Raw genomic sequence first — 22,467 nt, 5'->3', positions numbered from 1 at the left:
TTCCCTGAAGTTTCCGGATTTCGTACGTACCTTGAAAATAAGGGCTTGCCGAATGTTTTGCTTTTTTTTTGGTGGTTGTTAACTCCGGTTGGAGTTATTGACGCCTTCAGCCCCGCCTTTGGGCTATATAGCGTAGTTTGGTCTTGATCTGTGGTTTTCTTCTACTTTGTATAATCCTTTTTTTCCTCGTTCAATTTTTCTCTTTGGGCTATATAGCGTAATGATTCCTTATGTTTTCTTCTACTTTATAAAATCCTTCTTTACCTCGTACAACGGAAGACACATCTGAGTCAATCAAGAGAGGAAAGACTGGCCAAAGCCGCCAAAGTCCCTCTCTTGATTATATGTATGTCTGTGCGTATGTGTAACTGTGTGTGTATGTCCGCGATGTATTGAACTCGGTATGCCGTGGGTGCGTTGGGCCCAAGGAATTGCGCGGATCACTCCCCCCTGCGGTCCCGAATGTTTTGCTCTGATATATGTGAGGTTAAATAAGTAATGGATCCAATTGCATATTGCTTTACTCGTGGCTGCGTTCGGAAACATCACCCGAGCGCACACGAGCACACTCTCCTTTCCTTCCCTGCCGAAAATGTTCGATTAAAACCGATTAAAAAGAAAGTAATCCAAATCGATCGGGATTTCTGCACCGAAAATACGGTATTAAAACCGATTGAAAATAGTCAAATCGAATTTAGTACGCTTCAGGCGGATTTGATATACATCCATTTAAATCCGAAATTATACGATTTCATAAGCTATAATTAAATCGGTTTTAATGCGATGTGAATTTGTCGGAGGATGACAAAAGTAATCCGTTGCAATCCGAAATTCTATTTTACAAACATTTAAATCGGTTTTAATGCGCTGTGAATCTGTCGGAGGATAACAATAAAAGTAATCCGTTGCTATTCGAAATTTCACGATTTTGCGGATTACATCGCGATAGACAATTAAATCTGTTTTAATGCAATTGAATTAGCTAGAATTTACCATAGTCAATCTATAGGCAAAAATAATGTCTTTTAATAAAAAATGTTATCATTTCGCAGATAAAAAGTAAATCGATTTTATGTAGTGTGAGTAGGATTTGCTGTTATCATGAGTCACAATAAAGCTATTTAAAATCAAATCTTTATTTTTTTCTCAACTGCATAATATTTACAAAAGAAATACAATTTAAGTGTTAACCTTCAAGTGGTTATTGTTTATTTAGGTATTAACTCCTAATATGTGTGTATTGTTTGCAGTTTTTAATCAATTTTCAAACTTTTAAGCAATACAAACAATTAAAATTGAAAATAAAATCTTCAAAATAAACAAATAAGTACATTAACTTCGCCAGCAATTTTAACCAAATTGAGAATAAGATGGAATTTTAATCGACGTAACTGGCAATCTCAAGATATACGCGTTTAAGATTTGAAATTTATTATGAACTAATAAATTTTTCAAATTGATTAAAATTCCATCTTATTCTCAATTTTTTCAAAATAAACATAAAATTTTCGCTATCAAAACATTAATATATTTAAAAGAACAAACTTTTCTGACTATTATGATGAATACAATTCGGGTGAGTAATCGTAAAAACGAGAATCTTGGTTATCCTCAACAACATTTACGTCTTTCGAGAGTAATATATATAAATTAAAACAATGTATGAATGGTCCAAACGGAATTGACCAACAAATGTCGAAAAAGTCCTTGGAGATATTGCACTTTCTAACGGATAATGTAGATTACTATGATGATTCTGCCGTGTCTGACTACTGCAGATTTCAATATAAACATTTATCAAAATTCGATACATCTGATGACAATAATGTCATTCTTATTGGCAAATGCTATAGCGTAAAATGCGATGATAAAATGTATAAAGCATATAAAAAATGCATCGTTAGAGGCGTTGTATTTCACAGCCTGAAGTATCGCAAAGCGAAAAGAACGAACGATACAATGATTCAGTTACATTCAGGCGAATATGGTCAAATAATGCACATTATTCTATTAAATAATAAATGCCACATGCAAATATCAAAAATTACGATTAGTTCCAATAAACCGTTTAAAGTGTCGTACATGGATAGGATAGAATCAGAAGATTATGTACATAGCTCAATAGTTCCCATAAGCGATGTCAAAAGCAAGCTTATTCACATAGATGTTGGATATTGTAGATATTTATGCAAACCTCCGAATACATTTGAAATTCAATAATAAATAAAACTTTGTAATAAATACAATTTTGTTTCTTTATTTATATATACACACAGTCAAATATAATTATAACAAAAATTTGATTTAATTGCATTATATCCGATTTCCTTTTCATCTGAAAAATCGGAGAATTTCAAATTCAAACGAATTACTGTTGCTTTATCACAGACTATATAAATTTGATTCTTATTGCATTCAAATCAATTTAGTTTTTATCCCCGAAATTGGTAAATTTTGGATTAAACCGGATTACAAAATCAACTCAATTATTAAAAGTGGATATTATTATAACGGATTGAAATTGCATACGCGCAATTGCTGAATTTCGAATTAAAACGGATTAATGTTGTCTTTCCTAGCAAATCGGATTCAGATGGATTACAACCGAGTTTATTGAATCGGTGTTTTTGTAATTGAAACACGGAGAAAATTGTTACGGTTGTTACAACAATGTTCTCTATGATTAAAAGAGAAATGGATGTAAATTCAAGTTAAATTGATATTACATTCAATGTTGCTGTTAAGATATGCCCATTTATACAGTTGTCATAACCGTAGTTCTTACGATACGTAACATTCGGTTATAATACCCTCGTATATGGTTGCCTCAACCAAAGAATTATTGCTATCCCTCTTATGTGGTCTGCAGCACAATTATTATGGTTGAGAGATCCATAAGATATAGCTGCACGGTACAGCACTGAATCACTGCATGATTGAGAGTTTAGTTCCATTGCGCGCGCAAAAGAATTTCTGCATAGAATAAAGTGGATTTGATAAGGATGTTTTAACTTTAAGGCCTATCTACATAAGACGCAGAACGCGAGTCGCAAGCACACACACAGTCTACATGTCAATCTAACCTCTTTGTGTATAGAGGTTAGATTGACATGTAGACTGTGCGTGTGTCTTGCGACTCGCGTTCTGCGTCTTATGTAGATAGGCCTTTATAAATATACTTTTTTCATAAATATATTTACGAACACAAAATTTCGTAATGAGCCGACACTGGTTTCTGACATTCACCCGACAGTATAAGAAATATTATATCATATATCCAATTCAAAATTTTATTACTCTTTTTAAACTGAATTTGTTTCTTAAGATGATTTTTGAAAAATTATATATTTGCGCTGGTTGACATATGTAGACTAAATATAACACTAACATTAAATTAAGAAGTGGTCTACCACGTAAGGCAGTTGGCTCACGATCCAGAGGTCCCGAGTTCGAATCCCACCAAGGTAAGTGTGTTTTTATATGTGTTTTTAAATACGAGAAAATATTTATAATCATAGACTGCATCTTAAGAAACAAATTTAGTTAAAAAATAGTAATAAAATTTCGAAATAAATAATTTTTTTTTGTCGGGTGAATATTTGTTCATTATGGTTGTAACATCCATATAGTAGCTACCCTCACTAAGGTTAGGGCAACCATATGGAAACTATATGGAAACCATAGGTCACTTCCAGAGTACTATGGTTTCCATAACCCTTTTGTATGGATGGGCGAAAATTAACAGCATTATTCTGTTGTAGCAACCGTAACTTTTTCTCCGTGAACGGACTCATCTCTTGAAAAGAAATATACAAAATTAGGCGGATTATTTTGGATTGACAACAATATGGATTAGAATGTAATGATTTCGGATTGGAAATAATCTGCAAAAGCGATATCAAAACCCATTCTGATTAGTTTGGAATTAAAATCGATTACTTTTTAATCCGGGCGCGGATTGAACCGATTAAAACCGATTAAAATGGATTATGTTTTAATCGGTTTTAATCGAACATTTTCGGCAGGGTTCTATCTTAGTAAGTTAGAAGGAGAAGAGAGCACACCCGAGTGATGCTTTCGAACGCAGCCCGTACTGTCATGCCTGACCTAACCTAAATCGAGTCCAACCGCACTACTATTGTGATATTTTTTTAATTAGTAAATAATTAAATACGATTAAATCGTGCGTGTAAAATCATGTTATATTGGGATGTTGTGTAATGTTTGTCAATATGTTTGTTTTCAATTACCTCATGGCTGATTATTACTTGACTAGCTGTGTCGGCGAAAGGACTACCTTAAGCAATTTTACAATCTTTTGTACGTTTTGCTCCATAAAACCATAGTGGCCACAATGAAAAAAATCTTACAGTTATTTGGCAAATTTTTTGTAAATGCAGGGCACTTAAAAGTACAAAAAAACGTAAAGAATAAATTTGTGTTGTTGTTCTGCTCAATTTTTTCTAGTCAAAATGAAAAAGAGAAAAATCGCTAATTTTTACATTATTTTCATCTATTTGTATCATGTCTACATGTTATTTAAAAAAAATTTGGCAATTATATTGTTCATTAAAGCAAAGTTTTAGCTTTAAGAATCTGTTTTGAATTGCGATACGATGTTTTTTAAGGGAGTTATGAGCAATCAAAGTCAAAATGCTCATTTCTTATTCAATCCGCGATAACTCAGTAACAAAAAATGTAGAAACATTTTTAAAAAAAGATTTTGCAAGGAAAACTTCAAGCTTTCACGTTAGGAAATCGAAAATTTTTGCAGGTTTGTTTTGTGCACACAGGCCCACAAAGTGAAAGGAAAATTTTTTATTTTGTTCAGCTCGTAGTTTTCTATATGTAAAAATTACCAAACTCACAGAAACTAAAAAATAATAGTAACGTTTCGAAAGTAGAGATTTCAAGCTTTAAAATCTTTTTTTTAAATTTAAATTTCGTTCATTCTTAATAAAGTTACAGCTGCTTAAATTTTGCCTATTTTTTAAGAAAAATTTAGTTGTTCCTTTAATTTTTGTGAGAAGTGTATATATTATATGATATATTGATGATCACAAATACATACACATATACTACGTTTACGCGAGCGTTATTTCTGTAGTAACTTACGGTAATCCTCCGCGTAAATAGGATTTTGTAGTAATTTACGATAAGTTACTCCGCGTAAATGAGTGAATTATCGTAAGTTACTACAGAAGTAACGCTAGCGTAAACATAGTAACGGTTACGACTGTCACTACATATCTCCGACCCGCTGATATTTCGCCTCTTGTGACACCTACATTCTAATTTCGTAGCACTTCGATCCTTGCGTGACGCGACCGAAATTCGGAATTAAATGATTGTAGTATTTAACAATGAGAGACGACGGTGTTACGCGCAAACGCAATGTTTTTTTTTTTTTTTAGAGGTTGTATCCCTCGGGTGAGGGAAAGTATGTGCCTTTAACCTTTCTTTGAGGTTAGTGCTGAATCCATAATGTTTCTAGCTCTCTTCTTTTATATAATTTTGCCTATTCTCTTGATATAGTTGTATATGCATCTAATAGTCAGCCATTCCTTCCTCTTCAATGTTTCCGTGATATTCCTCTCTTATTCCTCTAGTTCTGAGCTCTCTGTCTAGTCTCTCTCTCTCTCCTCGTCATACGTATTGCACTGCCATAGTATGTACATGCGCAATACTCTCACATTCGCGTACGAACGCGAGGGGGGTTTTTGAAGATCCCTCGGGTGAGGGAAAATTACGGTACCTTATACCCGATAGGGTAAACTGACACAAACTGAATTAAGCCCAAATAAACAACTCAAAATTAATACACACAAAACACAACTATATAACTTTGCCGATTTTTTTTTAATTTAAAAACTATATATAGTGTTCCATTCTCTTCTCATAATAAGACTGTGCATATCGTCGCGACGCGACGTACCTTTCCGCTCTGAGGTCCTCGTCCATATTCACTCTCAAATCATTGTATCTACTACATCGTCGTATAATGTGGTTCAAATTCTCACGCTCATGGCCACATTCGCACCTCTTTTTATCCACATAGCCCTTTCTCTTTAAGGAAACACCAAAGTTGTAATGATTGGCTCTCAATTTATTAATAAGTGTCACGAAATATATCTCGCTTTATATAATATATACGCTTTCCTAGCGTACATCATCAGATCCCCGATGGGCACTTCCACGGTTCGTTTTCTCACGCGCAGCCTCCTTGGCAAGGCCATTGGCCATCTCATTCCCCGCGATATTGACATGAGCCGGAATTCAAACAAGCACGACTCGTCTATCATAGTTCCTCTCCAAACTATAAAAATGAAGTCTCCGTAATGTAACGGTTCTTGTGTACATTTAATTTATTTAATTGATTATTGCAAATCGCCTCAAAAGATGATTTACAGTCAGACAGGATCACAATATGTCTATCTCTGTGGTCCCTCTGAAGGATCATTAATTCCAAAGAAGACTAGCGAACGCTTCGGCCGTGAAAGATGAGCATATTTTCGGAAGACTCATCTTATACGCAATTTCCTGATTGCTAATAACAATACTGGCGCCAGTGGCGCAATTCGTCTCATCATATGAACCGTCAGTAAAAATGATCTCCGAAGAAGTTCTTAATTCATATTTAGGAGATAACATCGCAGATGAATGCCTTGTCAGAATACCTGTTATTCGCCTTTCTAAGTTGTTCAATTGAAGTGTCAACCACAGCCTTATATGTGTGTGCACCGAAGGATCCTTGGAAAATCTCAAATTTTTTAGGTTGGCCTATTCTATCTCTGAATGGGAAGTATTTTTTCCAAACAACAGACAATAACGACAATCTGTACATAAGCTGGCGATAACGGGCAAAGTTTTCCCGTTCGTAAAGTCGTTGCAACTTGCCGTACAAACCATTATCGTTGTACGCAATGGCTTTACCAACGAAGTTCCTAGCAAGCATCTTGGCCCGATCTCTAATCAATCTCACCTTGGCCTCCGCGACAATAACATTGTTGGGAGTACTGTTTCTGTACCCTAAAGCCGTACGAATACCCATATATTGGGTTTTTTCCAGCTTAAGCTGGTAAGCACTGTCCTTGGGATAGTACACAAAAGTTACCGTAATCAGTTATAGATCTCACTAGACTCTTGTACAGCATAAGGGCCGTGTTAACCTCCATGCCCTTACATAAATATTTCAAAATGGAATTTGCTCTATTAACTTTTCCTCTCATTCTTGAATCTGACGATAAAATCTGAGGCCGTTGTCCAACTAGATTCCAAGGAATTTAGCCTCCCTGCTATTATATGTACCGTACAATTCTGGACCTGAATACTCAGAGTTCTATCCCAGCCACCACATTTGGAAAATTCCACAAGAACAGTCTTCTTCAGCTCGATATCAAGACCGATCTTACTCAATTTTTCGGCGATCAAATTAACTGCACGTTGGAGGAGAAGCCGATTACGCTGTTGATTAGGGCCAGACACATAAAGACCAATGTCATTAGCAAATTCCATAGCTCTATACCCTCTGGTAAATCAGAACAACGACCTTCAGTGTACAGAGAATACAATGCTGGACTCAGAACGGCACGCTCCCTGCGGGAGCCTTTTATAAAGAAGACGATTAACAAATTCTTGTGAATTGATGATGAATCGTACCGTTCTCAGGTAAAGCCATTTACTAATAAATTTGATTATACCTGAAGGGCATTTAAGTGCCTTCAATTTATCCACCATGATGCAATAATCCACGTTGTCGTACGCTTACGAAACGTCCAAGAAAGCCGCCAAAGTGTATTCCCCCACGCACATAGATGATCGAATGTCCGAAGTAATTTTGGCCAGGTTATCGACGCATGATTTATCTTTCCTGAAGCTATTTTGTATCTTGCTGAATTTATCCTCTTTTTCCGCCCACCAAATCAGTCTCTCGTTGATCATACGTTCCATCAATTTGCTAATACATGACGATAGAGAAATTGGCCGAACCTTCTCTCGACTGACCTTGTCGATGAAGACCACTTGATACTTTACCCAGTCAGCCGGCAAAATATCTGTAGACCAGACAATGTCAAACAGCTCGAGTAAACAAATGCAACCAGCCTCCGGGAGCTCCCTAATCATTCTGTACTCCATACCATCTAGCCCGGGGGCAGAATTCCTTCTAATCATGTCGATGGCTCTATCCAGTTCAGATCGTTGCACAGTGGGCCAGGCACCCGGAAACAGTAGCCAAAATTAATAAAGTGAACTAATCTTTTTTAAACATGTATCCTATAGGTTTTTGGAGTCGCTGATTCCGAATCTGATGTCAAAAAGTGTAAATTCAAAATGGCGGACCCAATATGGTGACTAAAACTATTGTTTTTGATCAAATATGCATGACAGTCGGTACTAAAGGGTTTTTGGGGTCGCTGATTCCGAATCTGATGTTAAGAAATGTAAATTCAAAATGGCGGATTCAATATGGCGACTAAAACTTTTTTTGATCGAATATGGATGACAGTCGGTACTAAAGGGTTTTTGGGATCGCTGATAACACAGCCCCACAAAAAAAATGAAATTTTTGTCCGGCGGACCGGACTAGTCAATTCTTACGTATTTTGGGTCGCTGAATCCGAATCCGAGGTCAGAATTCAAAAGTTGGTTCCTTTTTTTTTCTAATCTCAAAAAACATACTTTTTTAGTACATTTTGAGCCGTAATGAAAAAGCGCGAGCTAGATTCGAAATTCTGACCGTGGATTCGGATTCAAAAGCTTGAATTACTTAACAATTGACTAGATTTTTTAATAAAAAAATGGCAGATTCAATATGGCGGACCCAATATGGCGGATGTTTCTTCAAATTGATCCGATTCGCTTGAAACTTGGTACTCGGGGGTTTTTGTGGCTGAGTACGAATCTGATGTCAGTTTTCCAAAATTCAAAATGGCAGATCCAGTATACCCGATGAGTTTTTAAAAATTGACCAGATTTACCTAAAATTTGTTACTCGAGGGTTTTCGGGGTCGCTGAATACGAATCTGACGTCAGATCATAACATAATCACACTAAAAATGCAGTTTTTCCCACATGACTCTGAGAAAGTACAAATCTTATATATATATTTGACGTCCAAGACCACAATAGAGTCAAAGTATATCCATGACTTGATCCTTCTGCAACCACGGTACCTCCACATGGTGACGGTGGGCAACGGATTTATTCCGGCGAAATTCCTGGGTTAGATACTTGACGCCGTCATGGCAGAGGGTAACAACCTTTTAACGATGCAGGGTCTCGGAAACCCAGTATCGGCGACTGGTCAGGATGGCTTTCGGGAGAGCAGATCGACTGTGGATGCGATCTTACGCATTCGGGCCTTCCTGGAGGCCGCGATGGAGACCGACAGGGTGGTGTTGGGCGTTAGCTATAATGTAGCGTGATCGAATCTCTCCTTTCTACCTGGTCTTCCAACCTGAGAGTAAACGTCGAAGATGCGATCGATTCGGAGCATTTGCATATCGGCATATCCTGACAGACTATCAAACATTCGTATGAATTTTATTTTATTGATTTGACTGCGCTTTTCTATTGATTGACTCATTTTATCGCAATTGACTGTAATTTATCGTCTAAAATTTTCATGTATTATTTTCATTTTTACGCTCTGAAGATGACACAAAAAAGTGTCGAAACGTCCGAATTTGTATTAACTAATATATATATTTTATTATTGACTTATTTTGATTGCGCTTTAATTACCGCGCGTGGCTCTGATTGCCTCTCTTACTTCCCTTTATTTTATTTAAAAATTGAAACAACAATGTGTAATAATAATATTAATGACATACCGATATGAATCTGAGGTGGCCATTTTCCATATAGCGATAAATAATTGTTTTTCAGGTGATATTGTTTTACGTCCTGATTTTGATCTTAGTAATTTAGGTTTTAAAATTTGTAGAATAAAATTAAATGTTGCTTGCTTTATTCTAAAAAAGGGTTTATTTTATAAATTAAATATTTTTCCTCATCGAATAATAATTCTAATAATGTTATTATTTGCGCAAATATAACACACAATAACCTATCGTCTGCCATTTTGACGTGCTCATAGTCGCTTACATTGCCAAAACGAACGAAATTTCTTACTATTGTGTAAGCGCTCAGATACCAAATCGAACGATTGAAAACAGCGCTTATAAGCGTGAGCGCTTACAGCGCGTGAGCGTCCAAACCGAACGCACCCTTGGTTCCTTCTTCTGTGCGCGGGAGTGGGGGCCGTTACGTATCGACTACGCCGGTGCTCGGCCGTGGGGCGCGGAGTGCTCTCGCGGCAATTTACCGCACCGCTCAATGTCTTGTATCGACGAAGTTCGTGACTCTTGTATCGGCGCCTTTCGAGGCCTACAACCTTGGTGATTTACGCTGTCCGCGGCTTATACGACGAGTGGTTCGTCCTGGCCTTTATTTTGAGCAGGCCTGCTTGATGGCTAAATTATAAGAAGAAGAAGGCAAAAGCAACCGTACGTACGGTGACGACGACATTTCTTAATTGTAAAATTTCGGACTTTGCATCGTAATATCTCCGCTCGTAGGGCACGTAGCGGAAAAATAAAAACACTCTTATTATATAATTCAAACCCAAGCTATCGATTAAGTCTACTTAGAACTTGATCCGTTTACTCGTTATTGAGATCTTAAAATCTCGAGTACTCGCAACTCGTGCGTTCTACCGTGTCTCTTGATATTAAGTATTATTCTGATTTACACAATATTTTGGGATTTTTTTACAGTTTCGCAAATATAGAACTCATGACGTTACCAAAAGAAAATCCTGTAGTAAGAACTTTATTATGAAAAAATTATGTGCTATATACAATTTTAATGATTAAAGCGGATTTAATCCGATTTACATAGCTATACTTTCATTACTCGATTGAAATGGATTAAGCGCAGATACGATTGAAACCGATTGAGTCAGATTCAGATGGATCCGGAAATATTGCATTAAATCCGATTCCGGTGTTGTATTAAAATTTCACGATTGATGCGGATTCAATACGATTCATGTGGCCACTTTATTTACCCGATTAAAATGGATTGGCATTAATACGATTGAAACCGATTGAGTCGGATTCAAATAAATCCGGAAATATCGCATTAAATCCGATTCCGGTATTGTATTAAAATTTCACGATATATGCGGATTCAATACGATTCATGCGGTAACTTTATTTATACTTGATTAAAATGGATTGGCATTATTACGATTAAAACCGATTGAGTCGGTTTCAGATCAATCCGTAAATGCCGAATTAAAAACGATTGATTTGTTATTAAAACCAATTTACTTCCAATCGAGCATCTAATTAACCGGATTGAAAACGCATTCATTCCGATTCAATTTCACCAAATTTAATGCGAAACCAATCGGATTCAATCGGTCATTTTCAGCAGGGTTGATTCCTGTCAACTTTAACGTTTAATATCTCGCGTCGCGGGGCAGAGCGACGCTTTTTTCTGCCAGATTCGGTCGTTTTGAGCAAAAACGCGTCGATTGAGCCTAATTTCATCGAAATCGGAGAGGATCTTCTTCTTTTTCTTTGGTATGGTCCGAGTCTACTTGTAGGAATTCGTACGGTTGGAATTCTACTATTGACCAAGATGGCCGTTAAGGTCCGCGTGTTCAAATGATGACTCGGGAGTTTGGGACAATCATATATTTACAAAGACGTAATACAATGTATGTACAATGTTAGGTAATATTTACACAAGCGGGTAAAGAACCCGGTAAAGAGTTCGGTGATCGCGTAACAAAGTTATATGCGAAATACCGTAGGAACTGTATGTAATATCGTTTCGTGCTTGTATAAACGAATGTCTGTTACGCTTGAATAGCGAAACACGAGTTCCGTTCCACTGTCGAGACACAAGTGCTTGAACCGTTATGGGATGCGCACGATTGCGATTATGGCGCAGGCGTGGAAAGTCTTAAGGCGACTCTCCACCGTTTCGTATTTCAGCCAATGAGGTGTGAGTCGCTATACACTCGATGAGGCCAATGTCATCTCTCAGCGCATACGCGCGTTCTTTAGTTTCCGTATTGTCCGTAAGGGTCATAGGAGGGAAATTTAAATGGTAAGCTGACAGGATTTGAAGAAGGATAAAAGCAGACGACATAATACCACAAGGGGATTAACGAGCAGTGGAAAAATATCAAGAGGACTCAAAAAAAAGTTTGCTCTGAGAATTAAGAATGCAGTGGAAAATGATATGATTTGCATCTTGGCGGGGATCACCACAAGGGCAGCTGTGTGAGCTGATGATATTTTTACGAGCTAAATTGTGATTTAAATTGTAATGATCGCTTCTTAGTCGATTAATCATTACAATTTCTTTTTTCCTTAAAAAAGTAGAGTAAAACCAAGGTTTATTATCTGCTGTAGATTTATATATGGAAAAATAAAAGTTACCTCTCTCGCGTGAGGATTATTTATGAAAACGTTTGTTCAGTTTCCGCTTTACTATAATACACATGTCAGGATAGGGTATTTTAAAATGGTGTTTAAAACCGTGAAAAACGGCCGATTTAGCCGCCTTATCCGCAATTTTATTCCTCTTAACTCCCTTATGGGAAGGAATCCAAATAATCACAATCTCAATGCCTAAGGAAGTAGCTTCTGCAAGCTTATGTTTAATTAAGAAAATAATATAATTGGGATGTGGAATTCTCCAAGAAGAAACAGCTTCTAGCACGCTTTTAGAGTCCGATAAGATTGTCGCTTTTGTCACGTTCTGTCTGTTGTTTGTCCGTTTTTTGGTCAATGCATTTAAGTAATTTATCAGGGATTTGGACAAGTTGTGTGATGATTATTATTATTATTTGGGAGCGAAAAGATATCGAACTTTATAAGTTTTGTAACGAGGATCAATTCTATTTATTTGATTATAATTAGGATAATCAATTATGAAATCAATAGAAATAAATTTTTAATGGAGATGCGTTTTCTAATTGTTGCAATTTCTAGAGGAGGGAGAAAGGATTTTGATTAGAAGTAATAGCTTGTTTGATCTGGAACCTAATTCTTTTAATTTGAACTCGTCTACCTTCCTTTTTCATCATTCAGCCGCGTTCTCAAAAATGAATTTGATTGATTGCCACACTCTTTGTCAGCGCCCAGAGCCAATCCGCTACACTCTTCATCAGCGTAGAGGCCAAATTCATTTTCGGGAATTATTAACGATTATTGCAATTCCCGAGAATCAACTCCGTAATTGCCACGCCTTTTGGCAGCGAAAGTACCAGTTCGTTACATCACTCTTCGTCAGCGAAAAGGACAGATCGCTACACTCTTAATTTGTTAGCGAAAACTGCGAGTAGTATCTCAGGAGTGAATTTGTTAATTAAAGATTCAACAAATACGAGATGAGATTTCCGATTTCAAGCTTATTCTTTTCTCAAACTTATCTTACCTTCATTCTTTAAGTCTTAGTACAAAACTAAGTTATGCGTGAAACGCGGTCTTAAAATATAAGAGTACAGGGATTAAGTCCCAGAATCGAACGCGAATGTTCGGTCTTAAACGTACAGTCGAATTTTAGAAATTAGAAGTGACTGTCTGGAGTCAAATAAGAGTTAGAGACAAAGTTAAAAATCGATGTTTCTGGAGTCGAAATTGAAGTGTCGTTAGAATCAAAGTTAAAAACGATGTGTGTCGCTCCGCGGCGTTTTCCGTCCTATTTATATCCGAAATGGCCAGAACCCCCCGCGCGAGATTCTCACCACTTCCTACGCGTCTTAAGGGGGGAAGGTTTTCTAGAAATTTCTAGAAGCGTAGTTTTAGGCCCCATCTGGGCCTCAGCCTGTCAACAGCCGTTTAATAACCGAAAGATAAACAAAACATTTATACTTGGAACTCTGAGCTAGCGTGCGTCGTCTAAAACGTTCAAAAATTCTAATGTGCGTCGTTTGAAATTTTAGGGTAAAATTTCCTACGTAACACTTTACTATATTGACGGTTGACGATAATTATGAGGGCCTGGTAAATGGCCCAGGGTTCGGCCGAGAATACAGAGACGTCACAAGAGAGCTTATGCTTAATAATTAGGAGAGTAAACGTTGAATCCAACCGGATTATCTGAGTTGGATTTCGAACTGTCTGTGTAAAAAGAGGTAGCCTGCATTAAATAAGGCTCTGCGAAGTCATTGAAAAAAGAAGTGACCCAGATAGCCAAGCATATCTGAATGAAACAATCGGGTGTTTGCAAAACACGAAAAGAATTCGAGCGCAATATCTGAACAGCCGGCTAAAACCTTCTGAAGGTCACTTGACACCTTATATCAAGGTCAAGGTCATTCTCCTAAGTGTACCTTCAAGGTTATACATGAAGTTGCCCTCTTTCTGTATAATTACCACAATCTTTTTCTTTAAAAATCATTTTTTTGTCAAAAGACTTATAGCAGAACGATCAACTGCATATTTATTAGTGTAACTATTATATGTATACATATACTATATATTACTATTAATATAACTGCTATGTTTTGTCTTAGATTCCGGCAAAGCGAGGTATGGAAGTAGTTAAGATTGGTGGACCTGTTTATCGAATTGGTGTAGGTGGTGGTTCAGCGAGTTCTATGGAAGTGCAAGGTGACAATAGCATGGAACTGGACTTCGGCGCTGTGCAACGCGGCGATCCCGAAATGGAGCAAAAATTGAATCGCGTTGTGCGCGCGTGTGCAGAGATGGGTGATGATAATCCGATTCTTAGCATTCATGATCAAGGTGCTGGTGGCAACGGAAATGTCTTGAAGGAGTTAGTTGAGCCTGCCGGTGCTGTTATCTTCACGAGAAATTTTGACCTTGGTGATCCCAGTATCAGCACGTTGGAGCTTTGGGGTGCGGAGTACCAAGAGAGCGACGCAATTTTATGTAAGCCGGAGGACAGCGATTTGTTGAAGAAAATCGCTGCGCGTGAAAAGTGTCCAATCAATTTTGTCGGCACTGTTACGGGAAATGGAAAAATTATTGTTTCTGAGGAAGAGAATTGCGATATTTCAAAATATCTAAATAACGAAGACAAAAACCTAGATAGCAGTAAGCATCCAGTAAACCTAGAGTTGGAGGTCATTCTTGGAAAAATGCCTTGCAAGGTTTTTAATTTACGTGAGATGCCGTTGCAGAGATTTCCAATGAAACTGCCTAATGGATTAACTGTGCTTAGCGCGTTGGATAGAGTTTTACGGCTTCCTTCAATAGCTAGCAAGCGGTATGTTTTATGTTATTATTTATATATATATTTTTATTATATTATTATATTATTTTTTATTAATAGCGAAAAAGATGCAAGTGTTGCTTTTCGATTTTCATGAGCTTTACATATATTATAGGACAATTCGTAATAAAATATCCACATTTTTTTATAAGTGTTTTTTTGCACGTTACAAAAATGAAATACTTTGTTATAAAAGATCGAATTTTACATTTTTAAGCAAACATGGTCAATAGGAAATAATATTTAAAATAAATGTTCAATGGTTTTTAACTTTTAAAATAACTTAGTTCTTTTATAAATACATTTTTTAAGTATCCCTTATTTTTCTTAATTTTTGAAAATTCTTATAGGAAATACTTAAAGAGCATTTAATCTTATACATATTTATTAACCCCTTGACTGTTAGGTGAAAAAATGCTTGTGGGTAAAAAATGCTTTTGACAAAAGAGTTAATAAAATTATGAAAAAGGTGCTTTCTGAGGATTTTTTAATTCGCTAAATCTGAATCTGAGGTCAAAATTTTAAAATTTAAAATGGCGGAAAAGTTTATAAAAATTAATCAAGGAGTGAACACGCTCATGTACAAAAATAGAAATGAAAAGGGGCTAATGAACAATAGATGTTAAATAATTACTTTATTAATTTGCATATATATACTATAAATTGGTACGTTTCGACTTCACCAAGTCTTCTTCAGTATACATACAGATTAAACATTTAATACTTTAACGTAACATAGAGAACAGATTGAAATGAGTCAAGCGTTTAAACAGAGTAAACAGAGAAAATGAGATGAAAGTCACAAATCCAATAACATGATCAAGAAACCACATTACAGTTGAAAGCATGACGATACATAACTAGATAGTCGTTGGATCTATATAATGTCCGAGTGTAAGACCAAGATAAAACGTAGTCCGCGGTTAGAATATTTATATAATTAATTCCTCGGTCGGAAGCGAGAACAATCGGGTCAAATAGTAAGAATTAAAGTCGTCAAAAATGTTATTGATTTCGGAGATGTTAGATAGTCAAAATATGTAAAGAAAGTTCTAAAAAAAAATCGTATAAACAATTAGAAATTGTTAGAGGAACAGTGTAATTTGGAAGTCTGTTATTACTTATTATATATTTGACAAGAAAAGTTGAATGTGATAGTTTTCAATGTGCATCGTAGCGCATTGTGGTTTGCGGCATTCTTTTTCTCAGCGAAAGATCTATCAAATACACCTATCAAATTGAGGGGCCCCGGAAATAACATTCTTGCCAATAATTTTTTGTTTGCTCGATTTATTGGCTCTTTTCTTTTATTATTTGTACACATACGACAATTCCTTTATTTTAATAAAGTATATACATCTTTATGCGTGAGCATAACCGAAATAAATTAGATTTTATAGTTAGCCAATTTGTCAAGTATGCTGAAATATGAGTCGTCAAGCAATTCTGTGTCTGTTAGAATTTATCCCGTTTTTTTTGTTTAAAATCAATGAACGCAAAAATAATATTAAAACGGACCCATTTAAGCATTCTGTAATCTCTGAACATTACTAAAGGACCCCTTTCCTGCACAACTCTTATGAAAATTGGATTTTGGTGAAATTGGCTGAAGCTTCGGAAATAGATAGTTTATGTGATGCTGATCGAAAATTATAATAGGCAAGATTCACAATAATCGACCGTTTAAGCACTATCAGCGTTCAAAAGTCAAAACAAGGTTATTTCAGTACTATTGTGAGACAGTGAATTACAAATGTATTATTCTGCAGAATCACGTAATTTATTCTTTTTGTTAATACAAAAATATGTGTTTATGTGAAAAACATGTACATGCATGTACATATATGAAGCCTGGCTGGCGCACAGAAAAAAAAGTATCAAATCAACACTGATATACTTTTATATACGCAAGAATATATAATTTTCTTATAAGAATTTCAACTTTTTATTTCAACTTTTTTTTCTTAATTGAACCATATATAAAATCTCGTTTAACTACATAAATAACTTTATTCAAGCAAGTTTTCTTTGTTTAACGCAATATAATCTCATTTCAAGATTATATATTCTTGCGTATATACAAGTATATCAATGTTGATTTGACACTTCTTTTTTTTGTGCGGCCGAGGTATGACAGCGTGGTTAAAATTCCGTGGTTATAATTCATATATGTGTGTATACTGTGACGACAACGACGATGTCCTCACGGTCTCGCCGGCCGTGAAGGAGCGCGCTGTCGCTTTATTCACTAAAGATCTTACGAAAAATCAATCACGACAAGACTCTCAGAAACCCAGATGGTAGCTCGACTAAATAATTCCTCGAAATATTGGGCGCCAGGTGCGATTCCTCGCACCACGATCCACAAGATCGCAATTCTCTCAGGTGTGAGTTTCTTCGGGTAATCGCGGTCGGAGGAGGAGAGGGAACGTAGCGCAGTTAACACACGCAAATAACAATAATACAAATATAATGTATTTGACAGAAAAGGTTACGTCAGAATAAATCAGCAAGTTGTTTCAGACGGAATCGGTGAATTACAATCTTAGAGAGAAGATTACTTCAGAATAAATCGGCAGGTTTCTTTAAAATGAATCGGTGAATTACAAATTTTCTCTTGAATGTTTGGCTGCGGAACGCGGAAACTACGAGATACAATAACGCGGAAATTAGCCTAAGGACGCAACTTATAAGACGCAGTTACACGACCGCAATACACAATACGCGATTACACGAACGCAAGACATAATACCTACGCGCGACGATTTTCCAACGGCCGAATAACCACCCGCGACGTCTCGCGAATGGTCCCAAATAAATAGCTAGACGCGGGCCTCCCGCGAAAAGCCCCAAAGATCCAAAACAGGTGCCTCACGCCCCGGGACGTGATTGCGCGAACATTACTCCCCCGTTCTACGACAATACGGTCCACCTCGGCGCGAAGGACACCTCGCTACATTACGCATCACGGTTACACAAAACGCTATTACACGAAACACTAAGACACGACGAAAACTACAACGAATCACACGGTGATTGTCGGCCGCGTACGATTTTTCGGGCAGGGCGATCCCATATTACTCTGTTGGCCGGGCCCTCCGTCAGTATTCCATTTAATAATTACTTGCTTGGTAGTTCTCATCAGCACAAAACGCGATGCTACAAAATACTTCACGACACAGTACGCGATTCTCTAAGCATGTTTCCCGCGGCTCTATGCCGCTCTCGGAAGGGCCCCGGCCGTCAGAACGATCTTACTTGTACCCAGACGTGGGTTACGAGGTGCTCGAGTAGTGGCCTTACAAATTACGCAAGCTCGGCTGCCGGTCCTCTCGGGATGTCGTCCCTCGCCACGCCGACACGACAGTGACGATCCTCTAGCCCGGCGGGATCACGTCGGGCCCGCGCCTGCGCGCGCCGTGCTTGCAAGCCCTCCTTGCCGATCAGCCCTATGCGAGCCGAGCGCCTCCCGCTTCCGTCGGCGTCGGCGCCCCTCGTGGCTTCCTCGCTTGCCGGCGGCAGGTTTGAAAAGCCTATTCTCGAGTCCGGCTGACCGGGCCGCGACTCTGGTGCCGGTGTACGACGGCCAGGCTGGCCAGGATGGCTCCGTCGACCGGTAGGCAATGCTCCGTGGCGATCTCCCTCCTTCGCGATTCGGCAGGCTTCATCCCGGCGAACATCGGGGCTGATGCGCTCGCCCTGCGAGACGCTCTAACGCCGGCACATGGGCCCAATCGTGACCCGCCCGCCGGCCAACTCCTACGTAGAACGCTTCCCGTAAACTCCCTCGGCGCGACTCAAGTCGTTACAATTTCCTCCTGGTCATCTACTCGATACCTGAAATCCTCGGAAATAATATAATGTACCGAATTCTAACGCTGCCGCCCCGCCTCGCTCCGGCGGAGACGACATCCCGGACGTTCCCCCCGGTCGAGCTATCGTCTGGACAGGGGACGTGACTATGTCACGTCACAATACATACACGCATGTACATATTTTTTTTTTTACATAAATACATATTTTTGTATTAATAAAAAGAATAAGTTGTGTGATTCTACAGAATAATACATTGTAAAAGACTCACACAATAGTGCTGAAATAACACTTTATTTTGACTTTTGAACTGACAGCGTTTAAACGGTCAATTATTGTGAATCTTGTCTATTAATAACTTTCAATCAGCATCATATAAACTATATATTTCCGAAGCTTCAACCAATTTCATCAAAATCCACTGTCCCACTGTTTGAAATGTACAAGTTCGCGCAGGAACCTGAACTCTAGAAATTATAGAAAAGGGAACGATACTTTACTTGTGGTTTAGTCGGTAAAGAGACTGTGTATTTTCGCAGCGGTTTGATTACAATCAGCAAATTTATCGTAATAATATTTTACCAAGAACGTATAGCATAAACACAAAATCAGACAATATTGAATTATTGTTGCATAATCCTTTCTCATGCGTCATAAAAAGAAGTTAATCTCTCATCAAGATTGAGTTCAAGAGAACAGAAATCCGTTATTCTGCTTCTTAGCCAAATAAACAACCAAGTGATTTCAATCTTTGTTTGTGTTTCAAGAAAGGATCATACAAGTTAAGCACATAAGTCAAACGCAGGTTATGTAATTAGAGCAATATTATACAAAGCATATACATAAATGGAAGTACTGTGTCAATTGAGAATTCGTCTATTATAATTAGTATATATATATCTCACTCAAAGTATAAGCAAATGAACATGTGCAAAGTAAAGCATTCGAGAGAAAATTTATGTTCTTATAAATATTATGTGAGATTCGGTAGCTGAAATATAACGTTCTTTCTAGTTATCAATTGGCACAGTAACTTATATGGTAATTCAGGTTATAAATATTTCGAGTAATAATATATACATATATGTTAATAATTGAAGAACGAACTAAATTAAAAGATAAGTAACTTTTCATAAGTAATATAGTGCTTCGTACACTTAAATAATTGGCAAATAGCCATAGGATAAATCGTAATATTCGTTAAGATAATAGTAATTATACATGAAGATTCGATTTACGTGTGCATCGAGAACGTAAGTTAAACAATTGCATATTGAAAATCAATGACTTTATCCGCGGGTTGCAACCATGTAAACGTGACTTTAATTCGACTGAGCTCAGACCGATAATTAATCCCGGAATATTTGGCAGTAATATAGCCGTTCTGCGAGGATGTGATCCGTCGCCCCGTGTTATGCGAGGATGCTATCCTTCGCCCCGTGCTTTCTCGAACTCGGTAATCAGACGATCGCTGTTTTATGATAGAACGTTGCGTTCATCATAATCCTTTGCCTTTTATGAGAACCTTGCGTTCATCATAATCCTTTGCCTTTTATGAGAACCTTGCGTTCATCATAATCCTATTGATAGATGCCGATTAATCTCGTAAGTGATCTCTGATTTACACGAGTTCGATATGTGTATTTGTTACCTGAAAGCATCCGCCGTCGTTGTCTTTGGATAAGATGGTCATTGACCAAAACCAGGAGGGCCTATGCATTGCGCAAAATGGCCGCTATCGTCCGTTTGCCGAACCCTGGTTGCAATGGCTAAGTTCGTCCTTCCTTCCGTCGTATATCGGGAGAGGTACTTGTAATCGCCTCTGATCCGTATTGCAATGTCTCCTCTGATGCTGCGGAGACGTCCTTGTAATGGCCCTGGTCAGTCTCAGACTCAATAGTCTGGCGGATTGCACTCGCGTAACTATTTGCATAAATATACGACGCCGGTAGAAGGAACGCAACTCTTCGCCTCGCTAGCCGGAAGACGAATACCTTCCCGGCGGTCTTCACGTTCATCTCGATACGTTTACGCTTGCGCAGTATCGTCGGTCCGTGCCTTTTTCCGGCGCTGGGGCGCAACGTCGCCGTCGCAGCGCGCGCGAAACTCTTAATGCTAAAGATAAATAGGGAACTGTAACATCGATGCCATCTATGAGCCTGCTATCGAATCGCCGCTTATAATCCATTATGCTCACAGATGTCTACACTTACACAGTCTCTTTACCGACTAAACCACAAGTAAAGTATCGTTCCCTTTTCTATAATTTCTAGAGTTCAGGTTCCTGCGCGAACTTGTACATTTCAAACACCCACAATAGTATTAAAATAACACCTTGTGGGGATACGTATGTCGATGTCGATCATGGATAATAGTGATGGAGAGAAGTGTATGGTTGGATGTAACGATGGTATGTGGAGGATGCGTCCCCAAAAATACCATGTGACTCTCTGCGAGTCGCGATGGTGCCACTCCACTATATGCCCGCCTAACTCTTGTCGTCCGATGAGATTGTCGGTGAGAGTGTCGATCAGGGCAATGAATATTGCTGTCGAATTTGTTTATATTGTTACGCTCGTCGAGTAAGCTCGCCGCCGTAACACTATCGCGCACTCCACACTCGCGCACGTATTTCGCAGAACTCGCGAAAGGAAAGAGAACTCAAAAGAACTTAAGAAATACGTTTATTCCAAGCTCGTAAAACTGAACGCGTGCGGATTCCAAAAATCCGCCAGACAGAAAATCGATAAATCCATCAACAAACTCCCGTTGTCAAGGAGCGCGCTTCACAGCTTTCCGCGACTTCTCTACTCAGTGTCCAGCACGGGCGTAACATTGTCTCCCTCTTCTTAAGTTGTCGTCCCGACAACTAGAGGAAAGTTGCAAGCAGTTTCTTTCTCTTAGATTTCCGGGAACCTGAAACGCTTCCTGCTCTACCTCGAGCACAGCTAAGCTGCGAGTTAACGAGCTTCGTTTCTTCCCTCAATCCAAAAACGCTTTTTTCCACGTGTGAACCTTTTCAACGTCGGCTTTCCTTCTGCTACCAGCGCTGTCCTCTTGAGAGTCTTCGAACTGGAGGGGGAAGCTTTCGTGGACCCTGCGTCTCGCAAGACTCCCCAGTCCCCGCCTTGGCATTTGCCCTAAATCCCACGGAAAAACCACGATCAAAAACCGTGGGCAAGGCGGTCTTCTTTCAACTAATATCTTCGCCTGATGTTGTTCGGCACCATCTTCCCGAAGAAGTAGCTGAAAGTAACAACAAAAGAAAAATATCTTTTTCTTAAAAACCTAAAAACTAATTAAATGAATTGAAATTTTTCGGGCTCCGCGCTCCGGACGAAAATTGATTCGAAAGGAATTACCTCTCATAAAAAGTAGCTAATCTATCTAAAT

The 22,467-nt window shown here is 38.1% G+C and overlaps 1 protein-coding gene across 10 annotated transcripts in view; it reads left to right on the top strand.

The window, feature by feature from the left end:
• Pfas (phosphoribosylformylglycinamidine synthase) overlaps positions 1 to 22,467 on the top strand; it is a 189,821-nt gene that overhangs the window by 121,551 nt on the left and 45,803 nt on the right. For all 10 annotated transcript variants that reach the window (XM_071791552.1, XM_071791547.1, XM_071791548.1 and 7 more), the window contains one exon: positions 14,540 to 15,255. In XM_071791552.1, the coding sequence (XP_071647653.1) occupies positions 14,540 to 15,255 (716 nt within the window). The remainder of the gene's footprint in view (positions 1 to 14,539; positions 15,256 to 22,467) is intronic.

The sequence above is a fragment of the Temnothorax longispinosus genome, chromosome 10 (assembly GCF_030848805.1).
Source record: "Temnothorax longispinosus isolate EJ_2023e chromosome 10, Tlon_JGU_v1, whole genome shotgun sequence".
Classification (NCBI taxonomy): Eukaryota; Metazoa; Arthropoda; class Insecta; order Hymenoptera; family Formicidae; genus Temnothorax; species Temnothorax longispinosus.
Note: the sequence above shows the minus strand (reverse complement) of the source record. Positions and strands in the feature narration are given on the sequence as shown.